The 24,165-nt window shown below is 33.4% G+C and overlaps 2 protein-coding genes across 6 annotated transcripts; one reads left to right on the top strand and one right to left on the bottom strand.

Annotated features, from left to right (window-relative positions):
* The first annotated feature begins 271 nt into the window (after window positions 1-271).
* On the top strand, window positions 272-7,841 carry LOC112755335 (sister chromatid cohesion 1 protein 3). 4 transcript variants are annotated; one of them, XM_072221333.1, is made up of 15 exons: window positions 272-405; window positions 780-980; window positions 1,553-1,814; window positions 1,897-1,943; window positions 2,039-2,082; window positions 2,180-2,247; window positions 2,327-2,751; window positions 2,824-2,932; window positions 3,063-3,199; window positions 3,282-3,811; window positions 4,150-4,189; window positions 4,354-4,399; window positions 5,734-5,863; window positions 6,752-6,895; window positions 7,439-7,841. In XM_072221333.1, exons 2-14 carry the CDS (start codon window positions 857-859, stop codon window positions 6,845-6,847), a joined length of 2,058 nt encoding a protein of 685 aa, XP_072077434.1. In that variant the 5' UTR covers window positions 272-405; window positions 780-856; the 3' UTR covers window positions 6,848-6,895; window positions 7,439-7,841. The 4 variants fall into 4 exon arrangements, 3 of the variants coding, with proteins under 3 accessions (XP_072077434.1, XP_025659142.1, XP_025659144.1); XM_025803357.3 differs by having other exon boundaries at window positions 313-452; XR_003178980.3 differs by lacking the exons at window positions 6,752-6,895; window positions 7,439-7,841 and adding an exon at window positions 4,828-5,042 and having other exon boundaries at window positions 313-452; window positions 5,734-5,865.
* A 298-nt stretch (window positions 7,842-8,139) lies between these two features.
* On the bottom strand, window positions 8,140-11,812 carry LOC112755336 (uncharacterized). Of its 2 annotated transcripts, XM_025803361.3 has the most exons (5): window positions 11,437-11,577; window positions 10,230-10,304; window positions 9,168-9,677; window positions 8,874-9,020; window positions 8,140-8,577 (listed from the first exon to the last, which is right to left on the bottom strand). In XM_025803361.3, exons 3-5 carry the CDS (start codon window positions 9,651-9,653, stop codon window positions 8,488-8,490), a joined length of 723 nt encoding a protein of 240 aa, XP_025659146.1. In that variant the 5' UTR covers window positions 9,654-9,677; window positions 10,230-10,304; window positions 11,437-11,577; the 3' UTR covers window positions 8,140-8,487. The 2 variants fall into 2 exon arrangements, with proteins under 2 accessions (XP_025659146.1, XP_025659145.1); XM_025803360.3 differs by lacking the exon at window positions 10,230-10,304 and having other exon boundaries at window positions 11,437-11,812.
* Window positions 11,813-24,165: the final 12,353 nt, after the last annotated feature.

Genomic DNA, 24,165 nt, shown 5'->3' with positions numbered 1-24,165 from the left:
TTAAGTTGTTTTTCGAAAATTGGCCTAAACAAATTGGATCCCATGACACAGACACAAAAAAACTTGGATCTTATGGCAACACTAATTTTTTGGTATGACTTTTGCAAAGTGTACCCTTTATTTCGTACCCGCCAAACACCAAAGGTTTTCGCGCCCATTTCTTTTCACTTAATCACTTTTTTCAATTCTCTCTCATTCGTTTCCTGCTGCCTCTTCAACCCTAGACTTCACTTCCACAGGCCACAATCCATCACCTCCTTCCTTCTCTCTCCAACCCGACACACATTGGCTTCAATTCCTTCTTCTTTCTCTCTTCGTCACACACCTACACTGACGACGCTGACGAGAACGCTCGGTTGCTCTGGCGGCCTCTGGACTCGCTGGCGGTAGTGAGGAGCGGCAGCGGTGAGCTGAAACGGGGACCCAGATTTTCTGATTTTCTGAATTTTCTGGTATTCTAAATATCTGATTTTTCTGCTACTTCACTATGGCGCTAAACTTAAAATTATTTCACTGGTATTGCTATCAATTTTGCATTTTTGTTAGCTTAGTATTTTGAACTCTATAACTATCACTGGTTTTTGACAATATGCTTATGAGAAGCGAAAGATGGAATAATACGATGTATTTAGCATCTAGGCATATGTTTAGGGTCCAAAGGCTTTCCCTTTTTTTATGCCTCATGCTTGATTATAATTATGCTTTTTAGTAAAAGTGCCCAGCAGAGTTTTTTCAACGAAACTTAATCGTTCGATTCCTTTTGCTTTCTCTTCTTACAGTTTCTCTGGAATCAAAGAGCTAAAGGAAGACAAGAACATCAGTACTTTGCTACCAACATTTGGAACAAGGAAAGAGTATGTTTTATTCTCATACATTTTTGGGACGAAAAGGCCCGCTGGCAACAGTGTGGATTGCTGCTCATCTCCAACACAGGCTAAAGAAGTCACATTATACGTCAACCAATATTCCATCCACCATTGGTAGGTTTTTGTTTTTATTAATGCCAATTTATAAGTTTTGATTGAGCTCTAAAATGTGTGGATGTCCATTTCGTTAATCATTTTCTTTAAGCTTACTTAATACTTTATGGCACTCATCTTTTTCAATAATCTTTTATATCACTGCTATCATTTCTGCATTATTCCTGAAAATCCTTTTTTTTATTATTTTATTTTTATTCTTTGGAAAGTCCAAGTTTTTTTTTGTTTCTTTTCCAAAACAACACTCATCTCATTTTAACGGTTCTTAATTTTTCATAATAATTTACAATTATTCATTTAGAATTTGCTTTCATGCAAAAGAAGAGGGTGGACTTGTTGCTTTTGGCTGTGCTGACAGTTGAGAGATATAGAAAGGACTAAGATAATTGCAAATGCTTTTTCATTTTGAAAGTCACTCCTAAACTTGTGTTTCTTAAATGTTTTTATGTGGTAATTTCTGTGTTTTTCAACTTACATTTGGTGATTTTTTCCTGTTGCAAAAAGCTACAATACTCCTCCTTTAGAATCTAATTTTAACACTTAAATTAATATTTTACCTGGATCTCTTGTAGAACACATCATGGATCCAGGGGCTCCTGTTGCACTAAGATTGTCGGGCCACCTTCTCTTGGGCATTGTTCGGATATATTCAAAGAAAGTTGATTACCTTGTCCATGACTGCAGTGTTGTTTTGACTAGTTTGAACAAAGCATTTGCTTCTATACAACTTAATTTGCCAGAGGATGCAAGGAAGGCACCAGTTCAATCTATCACCCTACCTGAGACATTTGATCTTGATGCCGTGAACTTGGATGATGAACCAGATCATAACAGGTATTGTAACTCGGTATGCTTTAGTCTTGTTTTTTCTTCTATTGGAATCTATAGATGATGTGGATTGTTGAATATCACTTAGGATTGAGGATAAGCACCAGAAGAATCAAGAAGATATCACAATACCAGGTTATATAACTAGATTTGTTGAATTAGTTATGTCTTAAAGTTTGTAAAAACATGACATTAATGATCTCTTTTGTGCTTTTTCATGTGAAGTGCAGATCAAATGGTAATGGAGCAGTTTATAGTTGTATCTTTTGATGAGGTATAACCTTATTTCCTTTCTATTACCTGCACCCTTTTTATTAATGGGGTTTTGGAGTTGCAAATATATTAAATCTGCTGAATTTTTCAATATTTAGGATATAAGAATGGATTCCTCTAACACAGAAGTGCTTCCAGATTCAGGGGTTGGACAAATGGAGGAGGAGTAAGCTTTCAAAGTTCTTTCTCATTTTGGTGTTTGTCTTATGAAACCAATTGAATAATCTATTTCTTTTTGGTTACAGCATTATCCTCCAGTCTCCATTGAAAAATGCTGGTTTCCAAGATGGTGGTCCAAGTATCCAGAGAGAATCACCTACTACCCCACATAGTGCTGGTGACCGCCCTCATAATGTTCAGGATCCTGAGGTTACCCGTGATGTGGGTCCTGGTGATACCACTTCTCCACAAGCAGCCCAACCTACGCCGGAGATTCTTCGTGATGCCAACGATGCTCGTAATGTAGAAAACCCTCTAGTATATCCAAATCCCGAGGATAAAGATACTGTACCAAGTGGAGATCTTGATGAAACTATGAAGGAAAAGGATCATATTCCTGAAATGATGGATGTGGACCCTGAAGGGATTCCTGCACCATCTGAGCAACATCTTGGACCACAAACTCCGGTTACTTCTCATGGGGATGCTTCAGATGCCCAAGTTTTCGTAGGTCAGTGCATTCTGTCTCGCGTTTTACAATAACCTAGAATTATAAAATTCTTAATCCTTAATTGTGTTGTAGGACATAGTTCCCCTCTGGTGCTTCGTGAAAGTCCACCAATTCAGCAGCATCCAAAGAGAGGAAGGAAGAGAAAACAGTTCTTTGATGATCCCATAGTCTTGACTAATAGGTAAGGTTTTAAAGTTTGAATTTTATTAAATTGCTCTGTTCTCCTGCAACTTATAGTCATGATCTATATTTCTATAACTTCCTGTTTTTCTTTTCATGCCCATTACTCATATAGGGATGTATATTTGTAGATTCATGAGGGGAGCACTTAATAATCCCCAAGATATACTTAAAAAAAGAAGGGAAGCGCCTTCCTCTGCCTTGGGTACATGGAAACTGAACAATATCCAAAGAAAGGAACAAATGTTTGATCAGCCATTATTAACTGGTAAATAGGCTTGTTTTACAGCTTGTGTCTCCTTATAGTTTTTCATAAACTTATCATCTGAAAACATGTTGCTCCATATCAGGAATTTGTAAGGATCATATAGACATATCCAAAAGGGAATATATATGTTCAAAACCCCATTTGGTCATCTCTGAGGAAGATCATGAGGATGTTGGTATTGCCAGGACTTCATCCCCAACTAATCAAATCCCGGAGGAGCCTAGACCTGTTACACCTGTTGCTGTATCCATTGCTTCACCTGTACTGGATAGGGAAATTGAACATATACGCCTTAATGTTGCTGCTTCTCCACCTCATATGGTCCCTTCTCACGATGTGGGTGTTGAAATCAATATTGAAGGTGAAGGTGAAGGTTCGGGCAATGTTGGAAGAGATGACATGAGTTCTATTTCTGCTCAGAATTTAAGGTCTGTGTCAGTTTCCCCGGAGAGAACAAATATTGCAACTGGGTCAATGGATACACCAGATTTAGCAACATCACCTGCAGTTCCTGGATCAATGATGGAAACACCCACGACATATGTTGGTGAATCATCTCGAAACCTTGGTCTTTCAGATATTCATCAGTTGATCAATTCTGCGGCAACAGAAGTAAGCTTTGAAACTTTGTAATCAATGCTTTCGTATATTCTTACTTGGTTAACCATATTCCATCCTATCTATACATTGTGTTTCTCCTGATTTTGTTGTTTTGTTGTGTTACTTTTTTTCTTTTTTGGTGGTATGAAATATGTATGAGCAAATATATTTTACATTTTGACCCGTGTTACCTTAAAGTTGATATTTATGTATATTCTTTTAAAATCCACTAGTTCTATAATTTTTAGTTTTAAAAACCTTTTAATTGATTTAATGATGCCTTTTGATTTGATGTTCTTAATTGATTACGATTAACCATTACATTTAATGTTTTTGTTCAACTCCTGTAGGAACTCTCTTTTCTGGAAATGGACAACAACTCACCAGCCAGTATGTTCTATTTTCCTTTCATTTGCAATTTGATGTACTATTCTTTATTTCTTTTTCTATTTATTGTGGGTTTACTTTTATCTTGCACAGACGATATTGGAATGCCAAAGTTTGTGTTATTTTCATAAGTAGCATTATAGATAACATAAATATTTTAATGGCAGGTTTGCAAAGTACAAGTGAAGGTCTCAATATGTCTACGAGGACTAGGTACTGGTTTATTATATTTGTTCTGGTTTGGTTTTGGTAGTCATATAATGTCAATTAAGTCTCTTTAAGAAGGATTTTGAAAATGTTTTTAAGCTACACATTTGAGGCTTCAAATTTTTTAGATGTAGCTTGTGTTGCTAAATAGGTAGCTGTATAAATACTGCCCAAGTCCCTTTATTTTCCTGAACGAATTTTGAAGTTAATAAAATGAAGAGTCATGAGAGAACAATAACAACAACAAAGTCTTATCCCACTAGGTGGGGTAGATTACATAGATCAAACTTCATTGTACTCTATTATCTATCATGTTTGTAGTAAGATTGTTCACACAGATTTCACGTAGCCACTTAATGTAGAGTGTTTATAAGTCTTCCTCCTCTATTTCTAACCACTTGTCTGTCTTCCTTCTAATCCACCTTTCTCACTAGATGCTCTACTTGCTTTCTCTCCACATGTCCAAACCACCTAATACGAAATTCTACAATCTTTTCAACAATGGGTACTACTCTAAGCATCATCATCCCAGCCATGCTGAACTTATGTTCATATTCATCCTTTGTCAGCCAATACACCTTTCCATAGAGCCTCTGTTGACTACATGAGAGATTGAGAGATGGATTTGATGGATAAAGAATGTGCAAAGGTGCATGCATTTATTGCTGTATCATTACTTATTTTACATGCTATTTCAATTGCTTTGTGATTCAAATTACAAGTTTTACATGAACAATTAATTTTATCTGCTTTTAGTATTTTATCTCATTCTTCATGTAGTCTGGGAACTTGAATAGTTCCAGTTTACCTAGTGTACTTCTACATCATATGATCTCTGGCCTTTGGTTTCCCTCTTTCATGGGCTAGAATAGATTATTTATTTGACTTATCATAATATGTAAGTGGAAATTCAAACATAAGATATCAAGCAAGAGTAAGTATGGAAAAAAATGGTTACTTTTAGGAATTGGATATATTTGGGATTGATGGTGGTGATTATGCAAAAGAATCATAACAAGTAAAGGCACTCTTTTGTCAATGATGTTGATGGGGGAAGTACGGTAGACTTTCATGTTAGGTGGTTTGGGTATGTGTGGAGATCCTTTAGTAACCCACAGTAAGGACGGTAAGAGTAGAGAGGGGCTCGACAAATCATGGGTGAAACTATTAGAAAGATTTAATTTGTAATGTGTAAATGTGAATGTTATTTATGATTTGGCATTATGGCCTCATCAAATGTAGTTGGCTTTATTTAGTGTGATAGGGCTCAGGTGTTATTGATGTACTAGTTGTTTAAGTCCCCTGCTTTGAGCTAATATTCTCGACTTGTTTAACTCTAGGGCTGTAGCTGAATTTTTCAAAAGTCGAATTGCCCCAATTTTGGAGGACCCTGCTGAAGATCTCAGCTTGAATAAGATCTTGGAAGGGAAAACTAGAAGGATCTCTGCTTGCATGTTCTATAGCATATTGGTGAGTTTTCAGTAACATTTCCAAATTTTACATAATAACCATATGTTAGGGACTTGGGTATTATGGGTGCTCAAAGTCCCACATCGGGTAGTGTGGGATGCTTGATGTTGTATATAAGGAGAGTGGTTCTTCCCCCTTAACAGCTAGCTTTTAAGGTGTGGTTTCCCACTTTCCTTATATATTTAACAATGGTATCAGGGCCTGGTTGTCGGCGCCATGGAAGCCGCTGTGGACGTCGGCTCTCCAGGGCCGGTGTATTGTTAGGGACTTGTATATAAGGAGAGTGGTTCTTCTTCCTTAACAGCTAGCTTTTAAGGTGTGGTTTCCCACTTTCCTTGGATACTTAACACCATAGTTATGCAACATGAATATGCAAGAGGATACTGATCATACAATTATTACTTAACATTTAGATAGTAGAGACTAGAGTATTTTTCTAATTTTCTCTTTGTTTTTTCCAATTAGATATGACTTGCTGTGGGTTTTCTTTATGACTTAAGACTAGTGGCTTATGATTGTGTGTATGTTAATTGGACCAGTAGTGGATTGTGAATAGAGATATAGCATTTTAGTGTTTTGTTGACCGGTAGTAACAAAAGGGAAATTTCTTTGGTGAAGAATGAAGATTCACACTAAATTTATAGAGAAGATGATTTTTTTGGGTGACCTTTTCTCTTATTTAAAAAAAAAATCTCCATTGAAAAGCATTCTTCACCATAGCATAATCCTCACAAAAAGTCCTACAAATTGTACTTATTTATTCTTGTGAACAATGGAGTGTCCCCCCCCCCCTCTCTCTCTCTCTCTCTCTCTCTCTCTCTCTCTCTCTCTCTCTCTCATAGAATTTAGTCTTTTCTTGGTGATGCCAATTTGAATGTTGCATTATAGGTTTTGAAGAGTTATGGACATATTGACGTACATCAAGAACAGCCTTATGGTGATATCAGCTTGAATTTGACCCCTTCCTTGAATTGTCAATTTTGATAGTTTTGTTAAGTTGCTTGTAATACTTCAGGGCGCTGATGTAAATAGGTAAGAGTTCTAGCCTCTTTTTGAGACTTTCATGACTTTATTCAAGCTTATAGTAGAAACTAGTTGTACTTTTGGTTTAACTCATTTTATTTTATATTTTTACGGTCATCATCTGTCATATATGCTGATGCATTTGCTTTCAATTGTAATACTGCATTGTCTTGTTTGTTATTTTGGTAAAACCTGGGGAAGAGGGTAAAAAAGAATATGAAGCAAATTTCACTCTTGAGAATTCTTGACCTTGAAAATGTATTGGATCTAATTTATACGTAGGGTTTGAGCAAACAAATTGTAGTTAATCATTTATTTTCTTAAAAGTCATTAGATAAATTGAGAATTCCCATGCTGTTGTTGCTCGATAATTATTATTTATTTATTTATTTTTATTGATGTCAATATATAATAATTAAGTTCTTGTTTATTTATACATCCCAAAAAAGAAGTCTCTTTCCTTTTTGACCCCATCCATGCATAATACACTGTTGATGAAGCTAAAAATTCGTATTATCTCTTGTTTAAACTTTTATCTTTATTGGATTGCAGATGGGTCTCGAGACAAGAAAAGTGTTGGATTCTGGTAAACATGGACACACACTAACAAGCACATAGAGAAATGGTTTTGTCACTTAGTTTTGTATGTAGAGTACTTGCGTACTCTAATCAAGCTATAATTAAATATTAATATTATTATTATTATTATTATTATTATTATTATTATTATTATTATTATTATTTCTTTTTAAGTTATTGTAAAAAAAATAGGATGAAATTTGGCCTTTAACAGTTTAATTTGGTCTTAATTTATTGTCTGCCACTTAGCAAAGCATATGGCATCGTTTCGATGTGTTTACTAGCTAGCTTGTGTTATTTATGGATGGAAATGATAATTTGTATTTGCTGAATGCTAGATAAAGGTGTTAATGTTACAGTTTTTACAGTTGTCTGCAGTTGGCATCCTTTGTTTTCTCTACTGGATTAGAGCAGGTTTTTTTTTTTTTTTTTTAACTCTGGTTATTTTTGTGGTCGAAGTGGCTTAATTGTATGGTTTACTTTAATATGACAATAACGGTGCGTTCAGGTGCGAACAATCTAAACAAGATCCTCTCGTGTACAAAGAAGTTTGATAAGAAAGACTATAAAATTTGAAAGGAAAAAATAGGTCCGTTCAGTTTGGCATGAGACTAAAGTTTGAATATAGAGTTAAAGACCATGAAGTCAAACTAAGAATACAGACATTGACAAAATAGACGAAAAAAAATGGCATATCATTATACATAATTGAACATGATACACTCCTCTTTTCCCTTTTATTCAACAAACCTATTTACAGATGAACAAGGAAGATCACTTCCGTAAAAAAAAAAAAAGGCTATTACAGTAGATTGAGAGTTGAAAGTGAACTTCCCCTAAGGAGTTTTATGGAGGTTCGGTCTTATTCAGCCATCTATATCTGTTCAAGTTAATAATACAAACTCCACTAAGTCTACCATTATACGCACATATTCTATTAATAAGCTCTTCTCTTCTTGATCCGATATAGATGCTTGGTTGATGATTTTCCTAATTGCTTCCATCAAAATCAGGGTTAAGATTCATTGCCTCTTTATGTCGGATTCTTCCGTCTTTGCAAACCTTCCGCGGATTCTTGGCTGGCTGTCGGCGAGTGCCTTCCTGCAAGCATACTGGAAACAAAAGCAAATTATAGTGTCAATGGAATTATGCATGATTAAAAAAAAAAGTTTGATGCCTGTTAAATTACTTAAGCTATGTAAATAATTGGTTTTGACAACTAGTATTTCTACATTGTTTAACCCTCATTCTTTTTTCTTGATATTGCCACCTTACCTAGTATTTCTTATACAATCTTACAAAAATTGAAGGCACATGTGATGTGAGGCAATCCAATACATAAGAATTTTCAAGGCATTTGCTTGTGAAATTCTTAATTATCAAAATGGCGGCAAAACTGAAAAGTTACCTTAATCTTCCTTCCAAAATTTCTCTTTGTCTTCTTGTTTCTATATCTCGAGAGTTTTTCTTGCCGTTCCTCGCTGGTGCAGTTGCTAAGAAGAGAAGGCCTATCATGGGGAGATTGAGCAACATTCATGTTTCCATTACCAAGTGTCTGTAAACAAAAAATGCATCAATTTGTTAATTCTAAGTGATCAATCAGATTAAGGTAATTACAGAATTCCTTTATAGCAAACCAACTGATAAGAGATGAATTGATTGAAATTCTTTATTGGTCTTGTTAGGTCTTGAGCCTACTAACCTTTATATCTCCCTCACTAAATGCTCGTCGCATGCCATAAACCTCATTGAAATCAATTCCAGGGAATTCTAGAAAAGTAGGCTTCATGCCAACAGAATTCATCCAATCCATTGCACTCAAGCTTCTAGAACTGACACTCTTGGCCAATGGCACATCAGGAATTGGTTTATTTTCTTGAGTGAAACTGTCATCTACATTCAGAGCAGGAATATTGATTTCCAATATATCAGACAGCGGTGACTCTATCGCTGCCTTCTCTATGAGATCCTTTTTGCACTCGTAGAACACCTCACTCAAGAGCTGATTATCGTTCTGAAGAATGTCGATGTCCTGAGATTCTAGACCCTGTGAGGATACATCTTCCCCGCAAGATATCATTGAGATGGCTGCTGCAGTCATTGGATCCACATCTATCAGTGGTTCTTCTATGATAGGTTCCGGTGCTTTGAACAAATCTCCTTCTACTAACAGATCATACTCTGTCATTGCTGAAGATTGAGCAAGGTCACTCTGCATCAAACACAAGGAAACAAAAAGTAAACAACAGATAATTCAGAAACATAATATGTATAAATTTCAGCTTTAAGATAAAAAAGATTAAATACAGAAGATATCAAACACTTAATATAAACATAGTGGCAGTAAACATCATAATCAATGTATTATTAATGTTAATAGCAATTTAAGTGTGGCCCTCCACAGCCGCAACGAAACACAATGAGCAATTCAATGGTGCTTAATCTGAGGTCAATAATGATCATTTTTCTTTAATACTTGTTATAAATAAAAACAGGAAGAGCAATCAAAATAAGAAAAAAGAACAGAAAGAAGACCACTTGTATTGTGAGTCATATTTGTGTGTGTCCCTGAGCCAATTACTAAATAGTTTTATTGTATTATTAAGTATGATATATATAGTAGCGAAACTACAACATAACAGAAGCCTTGCATCAACAATGAAAAGGGCACAAATTCAGCTGAGACCGTCACACGGGGAAAGGAAGAGCGAGAAGCAAGAGAAGAGATCAGATCAAGTTTTTATTTGAATTGGAATTTAGTTACATGAGTGCTAGTTCAAAGATCATCATGCTTCACCCCCCAAAAGCTGTGACTTTGAATGAGTCCATGTGTTGATGGCTGAAAACATTGAAACTAGCATCAGAGGAACATGCCCATAGCTTCAGGTATCTCATTATAGGATCAAAATTTTTGTTAACAATTTGGAGGGAAAATACTAAAATCTTTTCACCATATCTGTCACTTTTAGTTCTTTGATACATTAAAAAGTGTACCAAAACAAAATTATATCTAAATACATTGATTTATTAAAATATAAAAAAATAAAGAGCAACAGTAATAATAATAACCCGGAACTAGTAAATAAATGAATAAAGTGAACAAGTATCAAAGTATCTTAAGCTTGAGACTAAAGTGTTGTTTCAAACTTCAATGACCAAAACACTAATCCATGTCATTTTGAAAGTTGAAACAACCCCACTTACTAATAATTTTTAAGTACTTTATTTATTTGTTTATTACTGACTTTATTATTTTAAAATTGTGTAGTGCAGAGAAATAGAAGCAAACTAGCATGATAATCGCCTCCTTTCTCCTCCAACTACAAAATTTTAGTGCGAGACAAAGCCATGATGAAGCTATTAAGTTGAGCATAAACTAGTCCTTTTCCTCTAACCCTTTTCTTTATCATTGCCATAAAGAAAAAAGAGAATAATAATAAAAGAACTTTAATTTTTTCCCCTTCAATCAACCTCCCTCAGTGCGGCACAAAAAGACAAGCCCCACTATGAGTTCACACTTCATCCCCAAAAATATTAAAATTAAAATTTAAAAATAGAAGAAAGAAAGAAATTGCACAGAACACGGAAGTATCACAACTAATAACACTTTCCATCAATGCTTCTTTTTTTTTTCTTTTTTTTTGTAACACTTTTTCCAGATCCAGCATATAAAAGCCAACTCCAGCTGTGAAAACATTCTGAATGAGATGGTGCGAACGATCAAAACGAAATAATAATAATGATAAAAAAAAACATGGTGTTAAATAAATAAATTGACAAAAATTAAATAAGTATCAACTACTCAATTTTCTTCTCATCAAACTTAGTACTATGAATCAAGCAACTCAATTTTGAGATTTCAATTAGTTCATGCAAGTAGAAGAGCTCATTAGGTCAAATGCAGATGAAGCAAGCGGTGCTGAAGAAAATTGAACAAAGTAAAAGCATTAATAAGAGAGTTATATAGGTACCATTGAATCAATGGATTTCTGGTTCATGCAATACTCCTCAAGCTGTTGAAGCTCTTGAGAGAAGTTCTGCAAATACGGGAAGAAAAGACCAGTTTCTGCATACATTTTTTCTTTCTTTCTTTCCTATTATTTTTATTTTGTCTTGGAAAATCTAAGCTTCAGTGAGAAAAGAAAGAAGAGGAAGAGAATGGAGAGAGCAGCCAAAGTGTTTGAGATTTTAAGAGCTTTGATGATTATGAAGACTTAGAAAGAGAGAGAGAGAATTTAATGATTTATATATGTGAAAAAAAATTGAGGGGAAAAGTGATGTAAGGAAATACTAAATAAAGACAAAAGTAGGAAAAGGACACTATCATTTTTATAATGCAGTGACCCCATTTCTCTTGTCATTCTCATAAAAGATATGCTTTTTCTTTTTCTTTTTTTTTTTTATTAAATAGTAGTGAGGACTGAGGAGATATATTATTTTGGAGTATTATAATTGCAAATTGGTGCACAGAATACGATGAATTGCACCAAAGGCAGTGTCAGTGTACTGTATCTGTGGCCATGTTGTGGGGTTGGGTCCTCTTTGGGACTCAACAGTAATCATCACTCATCTTTCCCACTCATAGGCGGAAACAGTTTTCTCCCAAATATTTTTTTTTTCTTTATTAGAGATGACAATGGCTCTATGTAGGGGGGAGATTCTTCTCCCATCCCCTGTCTTCTGTTCTACTTTGATAAAAGTCATAAATCGCTTTTTGTCTCTATCTCATTTTTATTTATTTCCTTTTTCAGAAAAAAAAATTAGATGCATGCGAGTATTGATAAATATTAAACTTTAAATTTTTTAATGTGACTTTAATAAAATATAATACAATTTAATTAGATATGTCTAGTTCAATCCGATAAGAATTTCGGTCTGACTATGGACCACCGATCCGACGGGACACTCGATCCGAATTTAAGGGTGACTCACTCGCTACCTCACGTTCTGCTGGAAAAATTTGGACAGCTAGTAGAAATTTTTAGACAGATGAATCTCAAACAGTAAAAGAGAAAAATAAGGAGAGGTCTAGACAGAACTTCTTGTCCTAACAACACTCATACAATCAGAAATAAGAGAATAAACTATAGCAAGAAGAGGGGTATCATATATATGAATTCCTAACAATAGACTCTGATCCTGCTTAAACAGACAACCAGCTACCAAATTTACTTTTCAAAGGTTGTGACGCCAATTAATCTCCTGTATGTGGCGAGACAAAACAAGGATATCTTGGATTAGGAGGAAGCAGGGATGATTAGACGAGCACCCGTTCTTAATCATGTTGATAGCCATATGAGAATCCGATTCTATAATAATGTGATTCAATTCATTTGCCATAGCTAATTGCAACCCTTTTATCACTGCCCATAATTCAGCATGCATTATGGAACAATTTCCCAGATTGCAGGAGGAACCTTTCACAAATCTTCCTAAGGAATCTCTAAGAACGCCACCGCAAGCTGCATTGTTGTTATGATTATAGAAGGACCCATCGACATTAATCTTGATAAACATCTCTTGAGGTGGTTCCCATCCAATCAAACGCTTTGTACTGATGTTCAAGTTCCTGTGCTTTAGTAACTTAGAAGAGGTACTCTCTATCTTCCTTGACCGAGCCTAGATAGAGTGAACCAACGCATACTGCGAGGTGTATTTCCCTTTAAAAATCAGCAAATTCTTTGCATACCATAGGGACGAAGCAACGATACCAAAGATCCTCTCCCCCACTGTGCGATTTTTGGACAGATTAAAAGTCAACCAAGCTTGAAGATCAAGGATAAAAAAAAGTATTTATGTACTCCTGTGGAATGAGACGACTCTAGATCTCTTTGGCCAAAAAATAGTCTCGAAACACATGCAAAGTTGTCTCGTCTGCTGCATTACATCTCGGGCAAGAGGAGTACATAGTCATATGTCTTCTTTTTCTATTGTAATTTGTTAAAATAGCATCGTTTGCCACCAGCTAGAGAAAGTAATGCACTCTTTCCGGACCTCCCCACCTCCAAATACGATTGGACAACAAATTAGGAGGGGGAACTCTTCGCATAAGGAATTGTAAGCTAATTTTAGGTTAAAAGATCCATCTTGCGACAGCCCCCACCTAATCGATCAACGTCTCTCCAAGGAGAAGGAGGAGCCATGGCCATTATTCTCTTCACGATATCCTCCGGCAACCAGTCCCTGAACTTTCTTTTATCCCACGCACCTGAAACCGAGAGAAAGTCATTAGTAGATAAATTGGAATTGAACTCACTACTTACAGCATGCTGTTTAAGATGTCCTACAGTCGGAACCCACTGGTGATTTCAAAAATCAAAATTTTTGAGCCATCCCCAATCCTTCAAATCGTATTGCTTTTCAATTTATCCCAAGAAGAGAAAGCCCCCTTTCATAAGTTCGAATCCTTACTCCTTCTTTAGACAATAGGGAGAATATGACTTCCAAACTTGTACTTGGACCTAAGCACTTTGGCCCAAAGACTGTTGTTCTTCTCAACTAGACCCCACCCAATTTTCATCATGTACGCCTGATTCAAGTCCCTAGCATGGCATACTCCAATCCCCTCAGAGTTTTTTGGTTCCCTTAACTTCCTCCAGCTCATCGGATGAGGTTTTTTACTGTGCTCAGTCTCTCCCCAGATAAAATTCCTGTAATTTTGATCAATAATATTATAAATAGATATCGACAAGAGAGCAGTTTGCATAGTATAAGAAGGTAAAGATGAAAGAACAGATTTCATCAGGGTTGATCGTCCAGCAAGAGAGAGAGAGAATTTTCCTTCCAACGATTTAATCTGGACTTCATTTTTATAATAATACCACTATAAGTGTTCTTGCTAACCCTTTCGTGAAGGATAGGAACACCCAGATATTTTCCGAGATCATTTGTTCTAGTGAACTGGAGGGATTCACTGATCTCTTTCCTGACACTGTTTTTCACATTTTGAGAGAAGAGGATATGAATTTTCTCACTACTAATTTTCTGTATAGAGCTAGCACAGAATTCGTCCAACACTTGCTTGATAACTCGCGCCTGGTCCATGTTGGCTTCCGCAAAAAGGATAAGATCATTCGCGAAGCACAAATGGGAGAGCTTAGGCCCCTCACGATTAAGACAAATAGGCTTCCAGATGTCAAGGTCCATTGCCACACTAATAAGCTGCGAGAGCCTTTCCATGCAGAGAACAAAAATGTAGGGCAATAAAGGATCCCCCTTCCGAATGCCTCTAGTAGGGGAGAATTCCTCTAAAGCCTCTCTGTTCCACAATACCCTCATCTTTGCAGTGGAAATGCAGACGCTAATCAGATGAATAATGTGTTGAGGAAAGCCAATATCATGAAGAATGTCTCTAATGAAACTCCACTTAAGCCTATCATAAGCTTTTTCTAAATCGATCTTGATGGTCATCCAACCGATCACCCCTTTCTTATTCCTCGTGGAATGAATCACTTCTTGCGTGATGACAATATTATCAGAAGTCTGCCTCCCCGGAACAAAACTAGATTGAGTCGGCTTAATTAACTTTTCCATGCAACTCCGAATCCTTTTAGCCAGAACCTTAGCAATAACTTTGTAGGACACAATGCAAAGACTTATAGGCAGCATCTGTTTAAGGGAAGATACTTGATTAGCTTTCAGAATTAAAGTAATAAGCATTTCATTAATGCTGGTCACCGCCTATGAATCCTGGAAGACTTCCTCAACCAAATGGAAAAGATCCGTATCAACAGTATCTCATTTATCCTGATAGAAGATAGCTTGAATACCAGCAGTATCCGGAGTTTTTAGCCTTCCCCCCATACTAAACAGAGCATCTTTAATTTCAATAGGATTAAAGATCCTTCCAATCAGATCACAATCTTCATCTGACAAGGCAAGGAAGGCACCTTTTAAGATGAAAGGAGCATTAGGTTGATCATCAGTATACAAATTGATATAAAAGGTAGTGACCATCCTCTCAAGAGACTCTTAGTCAGACACCCAGACACCCAAGTCCCGTCTTCCTCCTGCAAAGAGACAATTTTATTCCTCCTTCTTCTTGCTATAGTTGTTCCATGAAAATACTTGGTATTGTGGTCTCCAAATTCAATCCAATTACATCTTGATTTTTGAAATCACAGAAATTTCTCTTGCGCTAAAATTTTCTCATACTCAGCCCAAAGATCTTTCTGGAGTTTTTTTTTCCAAAAAATGGTTATTTCTTCCGCTCGGAATGTTATTGATGCCATGAAGCCTTCTCAGGATCTTTGTTTTCTTTTTATAAATATTTTCATAGACATTGGTGTTCTAATGTTTTAGAGATAGTTGAAATTCTTTCACACAATCATCCTAAGAATTTCTAAAATTCCAGCTAGGAGAAACCAGTCTCTCAAAATCTGGATGCATGAGCCAATAATCTAAAGGATCTGCGTCTTCTATTAGGCACAACTGGAGTTGAAAGCTGAAGGCGCAAAGGGGAATGGTCAGACTTGAGGCGAGGTAAATGCTTGACACAAGCATCCGGAAAGGTCACCTTCTAGTCAATGTTGTAGAGACCTCTATCAAGTCTTTCAATTAAGCTGCCTCTTTTCCCCGTAAAGGGAGAGCCTGAGTAACTCAAGTCAATAAGGCCACACTCCTGAACGCAATATTTAAACTCCATACATGCAGAATGTTGATTCCGTCCCACACTCCCTTTCCATGGAGCAAGGCATTGAAATTCCTAATCGCACACCAGGATAAAATTAATGGAGTTACTCAATATTTTCAGATTATCCCAAAGAGCTTTTCAAATCAAACGCTGGGGACTCCCATAAATAACAGTGAGCAACCAAGGCATAGAGTCTTTATGTTCAACTTTTAAATGAATGAGCTGAGAATTCTGAAAAATGGCATCCACTTTCCAAAAATCCGAGTCCTAGAGGCACTAGATGCCACCAGAGTGGCCTTTGGCCTCTTCAACACAACACTTATCAAAGCCTATTCTATCTCTAACAATTTTCCCACAGTCCCCACAGATGTGGATTTCGAGTAAAACAATGAAATGAGCCTCATAATCTCTCCTAATATCTCTGATAAGGGTGGCAAAGGCTTTACCCCCGCTCCACGGCAATTCCAAACAATGATATTCATGGTAAACATCATGAGAAGGGAGATCAAACAGACCCAGCAACCTTAGCCCAAGTTCTGAGAACTAGGCTTACCCGTCAAAGGGATCCGAACCGAAGGGATAACCTTCATTCCTCCTTTTTCTGAATTTGATTCCCCTGCTGTGCTACTCCAAGTTAGATCAGAAGGGACCTCCTTAACTCCTTTGTCCATCACTTCCACCACCCTTTGCTGGGACAGGGGTTGCTAAGAAATGAAGGTGTTAACAACCACATGATTTTCGAGCACATCAGAAAGTTTCTTGGAGATTTCGTAAGCCTCAATTTGTTGGCGATTTATTTCTCTTATGCTCTCCAGCATCACCATTTCTATAGTTTGGGTATTACGGTTCCTCGAGGCGGAGGTCTTGGCTTGGAAAGATTCAGCTATGTTGCTTGCATTCACAGGGATCTTTTTCTAATACTTTTGTTTGGTCTTGAATCATTTTTTGGGGAGGATGAGCCCAATACAGATACCCGAATTTTTCTTGGCCCTTGTGGGTTTTTTCCCGCTCCTGGCCTCATCACCTTTTTTTGGACAATACTCCCTAGGGAAGGAAAGCTTTAGGCCTGCAAGGAGCTTGGCCCAGTTTGCATGGCTACTATAGTAGTATTGTTTATGTCATTGGGATGAACCTCCACAACATTGACATGACTCAAATCCGATTGCGAAAATCCCGCTTCATTCTCTATTCCCATTTCATCATCTTCTGCTGTCAGGATATTAAATCTTGATCCACCTTCCATCGAAGATTTAAACCCATTTTTGGAAACATTTCCATTATTGGAATTGTCATTCATATTATTCACTCTTTTATTTTCCAGTGAGATTTTCTCTTGCTTTCTTCTAATTTGCTTTCTCACCATCATCTAACGTCTGAAATCCGGAGGGTCTTGATTAGCCCGCTGAATCCGCTGATTTTCTTTATTGCCCTGATTCTCGTGTTAACTCGAATTAATGTCCACGTTCTGATTGATTGCCTTCCCTTTTAGATCATCAAGATCAGCCACTCCCGGTTGGACATTCTCGTCGGCAACTACCTTAAGGTATTAGCCCGATTTGTGTCCATATTTCCCGCACTCGAAACAAATAAGGTGAAGACCTTCATATTCAATGCTAAGAGTGTATCCCATAACCGAGATTCTAGGCACCAGCTTTTTAGATAGATCTATCTCAACACATATCCTCGCAAACCTTCCTCTGGAATGAATAGAGGTTGCATGATCAACTTTTAGCATGCTTCTGATGGTTGATCCAACCCTGCACAGAAATTTATGATTGTATAGCTCAATAGGATGATTAGGAATACGGATTCATGCTGCTATCTTCTTTACTGTGTTCTCATTTGATAGGAATAAAGGTCTCTAACATTGAACGATAAGATAATGTCCAGCCACCATCCAAGGACCTCCGAAAAGAGCGTGATTGTAATCCTCCTTTTCTGAAAAATGAGTAAGAAAGTAATCACGTTCCATATCAATAACATGAATCTTATTTTTTTGACCCAATTTCTATTAAGTCGTTGTTCCATAAATCCAAGATGCACCCTTTTTCTAAGAACTTTGATAATAAAAGCCGCTTTCCCTTGTTTGCACCATTCATTAAATACCAAAACGACGAGACAAGAATCAAAGGGTTTATCTTCTTTGGAGGACTCGCCCTCCTCTGTATACCACCTATCTTCAGGTTCTTCCTCCTCAATATATTCTTAAACATTAGGAGTCATCTCTACTTAATCTCCTGGAGACATCAGCAGTGTATCCTTATAGGATACATTTGTCCTAGAGTCCGGGTTATCGGCCTCCAGCATACGTTCTTCATTGATCTCACTCCTTTAGTTCAGATCGAGTTCCGTCTGATCTTTCACTTTCTTGGTACTCCGCTGTACTAAGTCGTACTCTTGAGTCGAAACTCTAGCAGAGCTTTCTAGAGACATTTTTTATGTCTTGAATAGTATCTATATAAAAGACTTTGAGTACTTATTTCTTACTAAACAAATATATATGCATTTATGGAATTCGTGCTAATATGCATAACAGACACTTAAACACTCTTAACTCTTTTATTTAACAATTTAAAATATTATATTACTAACCTATTTTCAAATGGTCTTTCAAACCTATTTTCATAATTTGCAAAAAGTATTTGCAGTCACCAAATTGGATATCTTTAAAAGATATTTTATATTCAAGTGTTTTAGTAGAAAGAGTAACAAATATTTTCTTAATACATTTTCAAAGAACTCTTCTAATGAGTATATGAATATACATGCAATGATCAAAATTGTCTTGACATCCAACAAAATCAGAATATAAATACTAACCGATCTCTAACTTTATTTTCTAACTTAATGTGTGTGAATATATAGTGTTTTGTTGTAACAAAATTTGTTTAACTACTATTTAGTAATTCATTCTTAACTTATTCAAATATCTGCCAAAAATACCAACAACGTACATAATAACTATAAGTGTATAGATTCGGTATCAATTAGACTAATGTTAAAACATAAAAAACCTCATACACTTTAAGCTTTATAACTTTTTAAGCACATAATGAGACTGTACTTGTTTCTCTTAAAGTTAAGAGGATTATAACCTTACTAGTACTTTTATCCGTAATAACATTATGGGAATATGAAATTTTTAAAATTACGGTGCACTTTGTCCTAACAGTATAGATTATGCATAACACAAAAGATTTATAGAATTAACCTACTTTTATAAAAAAGTCGTAAGTTGACAAAAATTTTTGGTTAAGAAGACCAAGATCTTTGTAAATTAAAAATTAAATAATAAAGTTTTTAGTTATTATTTTTATATGAAAAAGTTTAATTTTTTATTAATAATTAATTTTAACATTCGTTTTCTAAAATTTGAAACAATTTAACATGTATACTTTTACATTTAATTAGGTGTTAAGTCTGTTGCACAAATAGAAATAATTAATTTTTATACTTGTTATTTAAAAATAATATTCTTTCTCTCTATGTATATAAATATATAATTAGATATTAGTATAAAAAAATTATATTGATAGTTATAAAATTAATTCAAAATTAATTTTTTTAAACAATTAAATCTTGATTCTAATTTTTAATTATAACATTAGTATTCTCTCCAAATTATATGTAATAAATATTTGAAAGAAGAGAAATAAAAATATAGATTAAAAAGATAAGCGGTAAAAATTTAAAACTAAATAAAAAACTAAAAAAATATGTATATAATAATAATATTTTTATTTGAATTATATATATTATTTTGTTAATTTTGTTTTTTGTAGAATAGAAAAGTAGAAAAAATAGAGAATGAGAGAAAAGAGAGAGAAAGATAAAGATGAAGAATGAGAGTGAGAGTTTGTTAATTTTAGAAGTTTTTTTTTAATTGTAATAAAAAAATATCGGATGACATATTTTGATTTATCAAATTACTAATATAAAATATAAATTATATATAGAGTGAAAATGGTAGAGAGAAATAGAAAAATGGAGAGAGGTAGATGAGAGAATTTCGGAAGGGAGTTTATTAATTTTGGAGAAAAAAATTTTCTTTTAATTTTAATAAGAGAGTGTCATGTGACATATTTGGTTACTAAATTAGATAGTAATATATGATACATAATAAGTATATTTCAGTTTTAATTTCAATATTTCAATTTTAATTTTAATGCAATTAAAGAATGTCATGTTGCACATTTTAATTGTCAAATTCGTAATTAGTCATTGATAATGATATATAAAAGAGATGGACTGGTTGAAGAAATGAGAGAGATAGAGAAAGGAAGAGGGAGGAAGGGAGAACTCTTTAATTTTAGAAAGAAAGATTTGATTTTGTTGGGAATAAATAGTATGACCATAATCCAATCAATCATGTGTCAAATAATTTGTTATTGTTATTATATTAAAATGTTAATATAATAAGGTCCTTGATTAAATTTAGAGATTTATCATTGAGAGATAAATCTTTTATAATTTAATCTAAATTGTTTTTGGTCATAGGATTATTAAAAGGGACATTAATAATTCGAAAAGATCAATATATAGACAATGGTCTTCATTGGATAAAGATTAATTGATCTTATTTATTAAATTATATATATAGATGGTGCATATAGAAATATGACTATTGAACTGACTTACTTTGAGAATTCCTAATGGTTATAATTACCGCATATTTGTCGTAGGATATTCTCAAAATTAACATAGTAATTGACAATGTATTTATTATACTTTGATTCTGGATACCTAATACCCTAGGGTGCTAGCTGAATGGACATTGGGTATGATTTAAATACTTATAAAATTAATAATTAGTCAATAAAGAATCCGTCAACGCTTGGTAAAGAGTTTGAGCTCTATGATTACAATGACTGAGATGAATAAAACGTTGGCGAAGGGGATTGAATGAATGAAGAAATGAGTTTTTTAAGTCATTCACAGTTCATTATAATAATGGTAACAAGTTAGAGTTTGACAATTATACCATACTCTAGCAGTTAACCAAGAGTTGGAAAGATGGAAGGAATATAATTATACTTTGTTTTTCTCAGGTTCTTTGTAAAAATATATTACTTTATACTATCGGGTCGTTAAGGAGTGTTGCTAAGGAGTGTTGCTAGACGCCAACCTTGATTAGTAAATTTAGTATGACTAATTTATTACCTGTTTAGTATTGAACCTATAGGGTCACACACTAACGAGTGTTCTAATCTTTGCTGTAAAATTATTTAATTTTTATTTTGATTTGAGCAAATAATTAATTATATTAATTCAAATAGAATATTATTATATTTTTTGCTAGTACCAAGAATATAATAATAGTATGATAATTGAGAATATTAAATAAAATTTGAGAATAATTAGGTATTCTATTTCTAAATTTGAATTCTAAATTTGGATGAGATCCTAACTAATTCGGTTTCAAATTGAGTTATGATATGATTTATAAATTTGAAAGATTCAAATTTAAAATAATAAGATATGATTTAAATTTGAATTGAGATTTAAATTTAAAATCAATAACAAGTCTCATACTATATATATGCGCCAAGAGTAGAAAAGAAAAATATGAGAATAACTCACAAATGTTTTATTCTTTTACCTCTATACACATAAACGCATGTGAGCCTAATTCTTGGAGAAGAATTTTATGGTATACAAAGAGTTACAAGAGATTTTTCAATTTAGATTAGATATCCATTGGTCAAGGAGTTGACAGCAAAGGTTGGTTTTGGTGTGAATACGCATAGCGCCTTCAGTAACGATCCACAATTTTAAAAAAATAAATATAAATAAGTAAAAATTTATTTTATAAATTGGAGTTCTTTTTTTTTTTTAAAAAAATTACTTTATTATAAATAGTTAAATTAATTTTATAACTATTTGAATTTAATCAAATTCATATTCTTATATATATCCTTTTATGAAGAAATATTTTACATAATTAAAACTTTAATTCTAGCAATTTATAAGTAATAAAAAATCTATGTATATAATGCTATGTGAATATATATATCTTTGTGATTAAGTGATTAAAAATAAAACCTTTCCGTTTTCTTAATTAAACTTTTAGTTCGTACTCGCGAATGCTTAATATTAAATAAACATAGTATATAATTAAAGGAATAGAGGTAAGTAGCACTCGAACTTTTAGTGCGGTCATGAGGTGCTAAAAGTTAGGGTGTTACACCTTTTGCACCATCGAAGGAGAAAGTGATTTTTACTAGAGCACACACAGGTATTTAGATCTGATCTATATATTATTTTTCGAATAAAATTTAAGCACAAAATAAATCTTTAGGATTACTTTCTTTTCTTTCGCTGCGTGTTATGAACACATGGTAATCCTTCAAATTTCAATTGCAATGAGAGAGTGACATGTGACACATTTTGGTTGTAAAATTAGTAGGGAGAAGAGAAGAATTCTTTAATTTTGGAGAGAAATATTTAATTTCAATTGCAATGAAAGAGTGACATGTGACACATTTTGGTTGTAAAATTAGTAAAAAAGATGAGAAAATTTCTTAATTTTGGAGAAAAAATTTGCTTTCAATTATAATAAAAAAATGACATGTGACACATTTTGATTATAAAATTAATAATATATAATAGATTTACAAATCGGCATATCAAATCTTTTTTAAGATCTTGCTATATATAATTCCTTTTTCAGAAAAGTATTTTGAGAACTATGTCAATATATTCAAATTTCTAATTAAAAAAAAATATTACTAACACACAAGACTAGCGAAAATCTACTATTTTTTACTATTTATTTCAAAATATTATATAAAATAATAATTTGATGAAATATAAATTATTGACGACAACTTTTTTTTTATTTTATAGATGAAATTTTCGCAGTCTATATTCTTATTTGTATCTTATGATACAAAATTTTTTGCATATCAATTATTTCATTAACATTACTATTAAAAAATAATTTTTTATATTCATCTACTGTAGTTTAAGATTTAATATATCATTAATATCATTATAGTCTTAAATGAATCTTTTCATAAAATTGAAAAAAAAAAGTCTCCGTGTATTCAATATTTTATTTTTTAGTGGAACACTTTATAACAAAATATACTTTATATCTTTACATTATCCATTTAGTCCATTTAATTTTAAATATATATTAATAACTTAATACTTTTAAGTAATTAATAAAACGAGTCTCAGATATTATGTCTTTTATGAACTTAAACTTTTTTCATTGCATTAATACATAATATCTCACATAAAATAATATAATTTTTTAGTGATATATCAAATAACATTTTTTTTGAAGTATTAAATTTGTCTTTAAAATATTTTATTATTATTTTTTAAATTCAATATCTTCAAAAAACTACTAATTTTTTATCTCTAAAAAATATCTTAATAGTAAACAAAAGAAATTACTCCTAAAATAGTATAATATTATACAAAAATTTAAAATTTTATCAAGAATCTAAACTGCAATGTGTATCGTTTATGTATTAGATCCAAAATAATCCATGCCTATTTAAATATAATTGTCTCCAAGAACAGAAATACGTGTAGCTTCAAAAAGAAAAATTTGTATTCATACTAGATATGATCAATTAAAATTTTCACAGTGATGTTAGAAAAATAAAAATATATTAGAATTTTATTTTATTTAATATTTATTAATTATTGCAGTAATTAATAAATATTAAATAATTTTTTTTAATTAATTTTGATTAAATTTTTTTGGTTATTAAATATTTTTTAATTGGAAACTATTTCAATAAAAGGAAGAAGCACCTGTTAAAATTTAAAATTCCAAATAGATTATTATTAACAAGTTTATATGTCTAACCATAAGTAACCGGATAATTCTTGTTGTTAGAATATAATTAGTATCAATTAGTATTATTTAGTATATCTGAATATTTATTATAGGAGATTACGTCTTTATTATTACGATTCTCTTAGTATCTATAAATATTCTTTTATATTGTATCATTCCAGACAATTTGAATAGACAACTTGATTATACTCAATAATACACAAATCCTTCCTCCAGTTTAATCTCTTGTTTCTAACATGGTATCCTCCTTGA

The sequence above is a fragment of the Arachis hypogaea genome, chromosome 16 (genome assembly GCF_003086295.3).
Source record: "Arachis hypogaea cultivar Tifrunner chromosome 16, arahy.Tifrunner.gnm2.J5K5, whole genome shotgun sequence".
Lineage (NCBI taxonomy): Eukaryota > Viridiplantae > Streptophyta > Magnoliopsida > Fabales > Fabaceae > Arachis > Arachis hypogaea.
The sequence above is the reverse complement of the archived record's forward strand: the minus strand, read 5'-3'. Positions and strand labels throughout refer to the sequence as shown.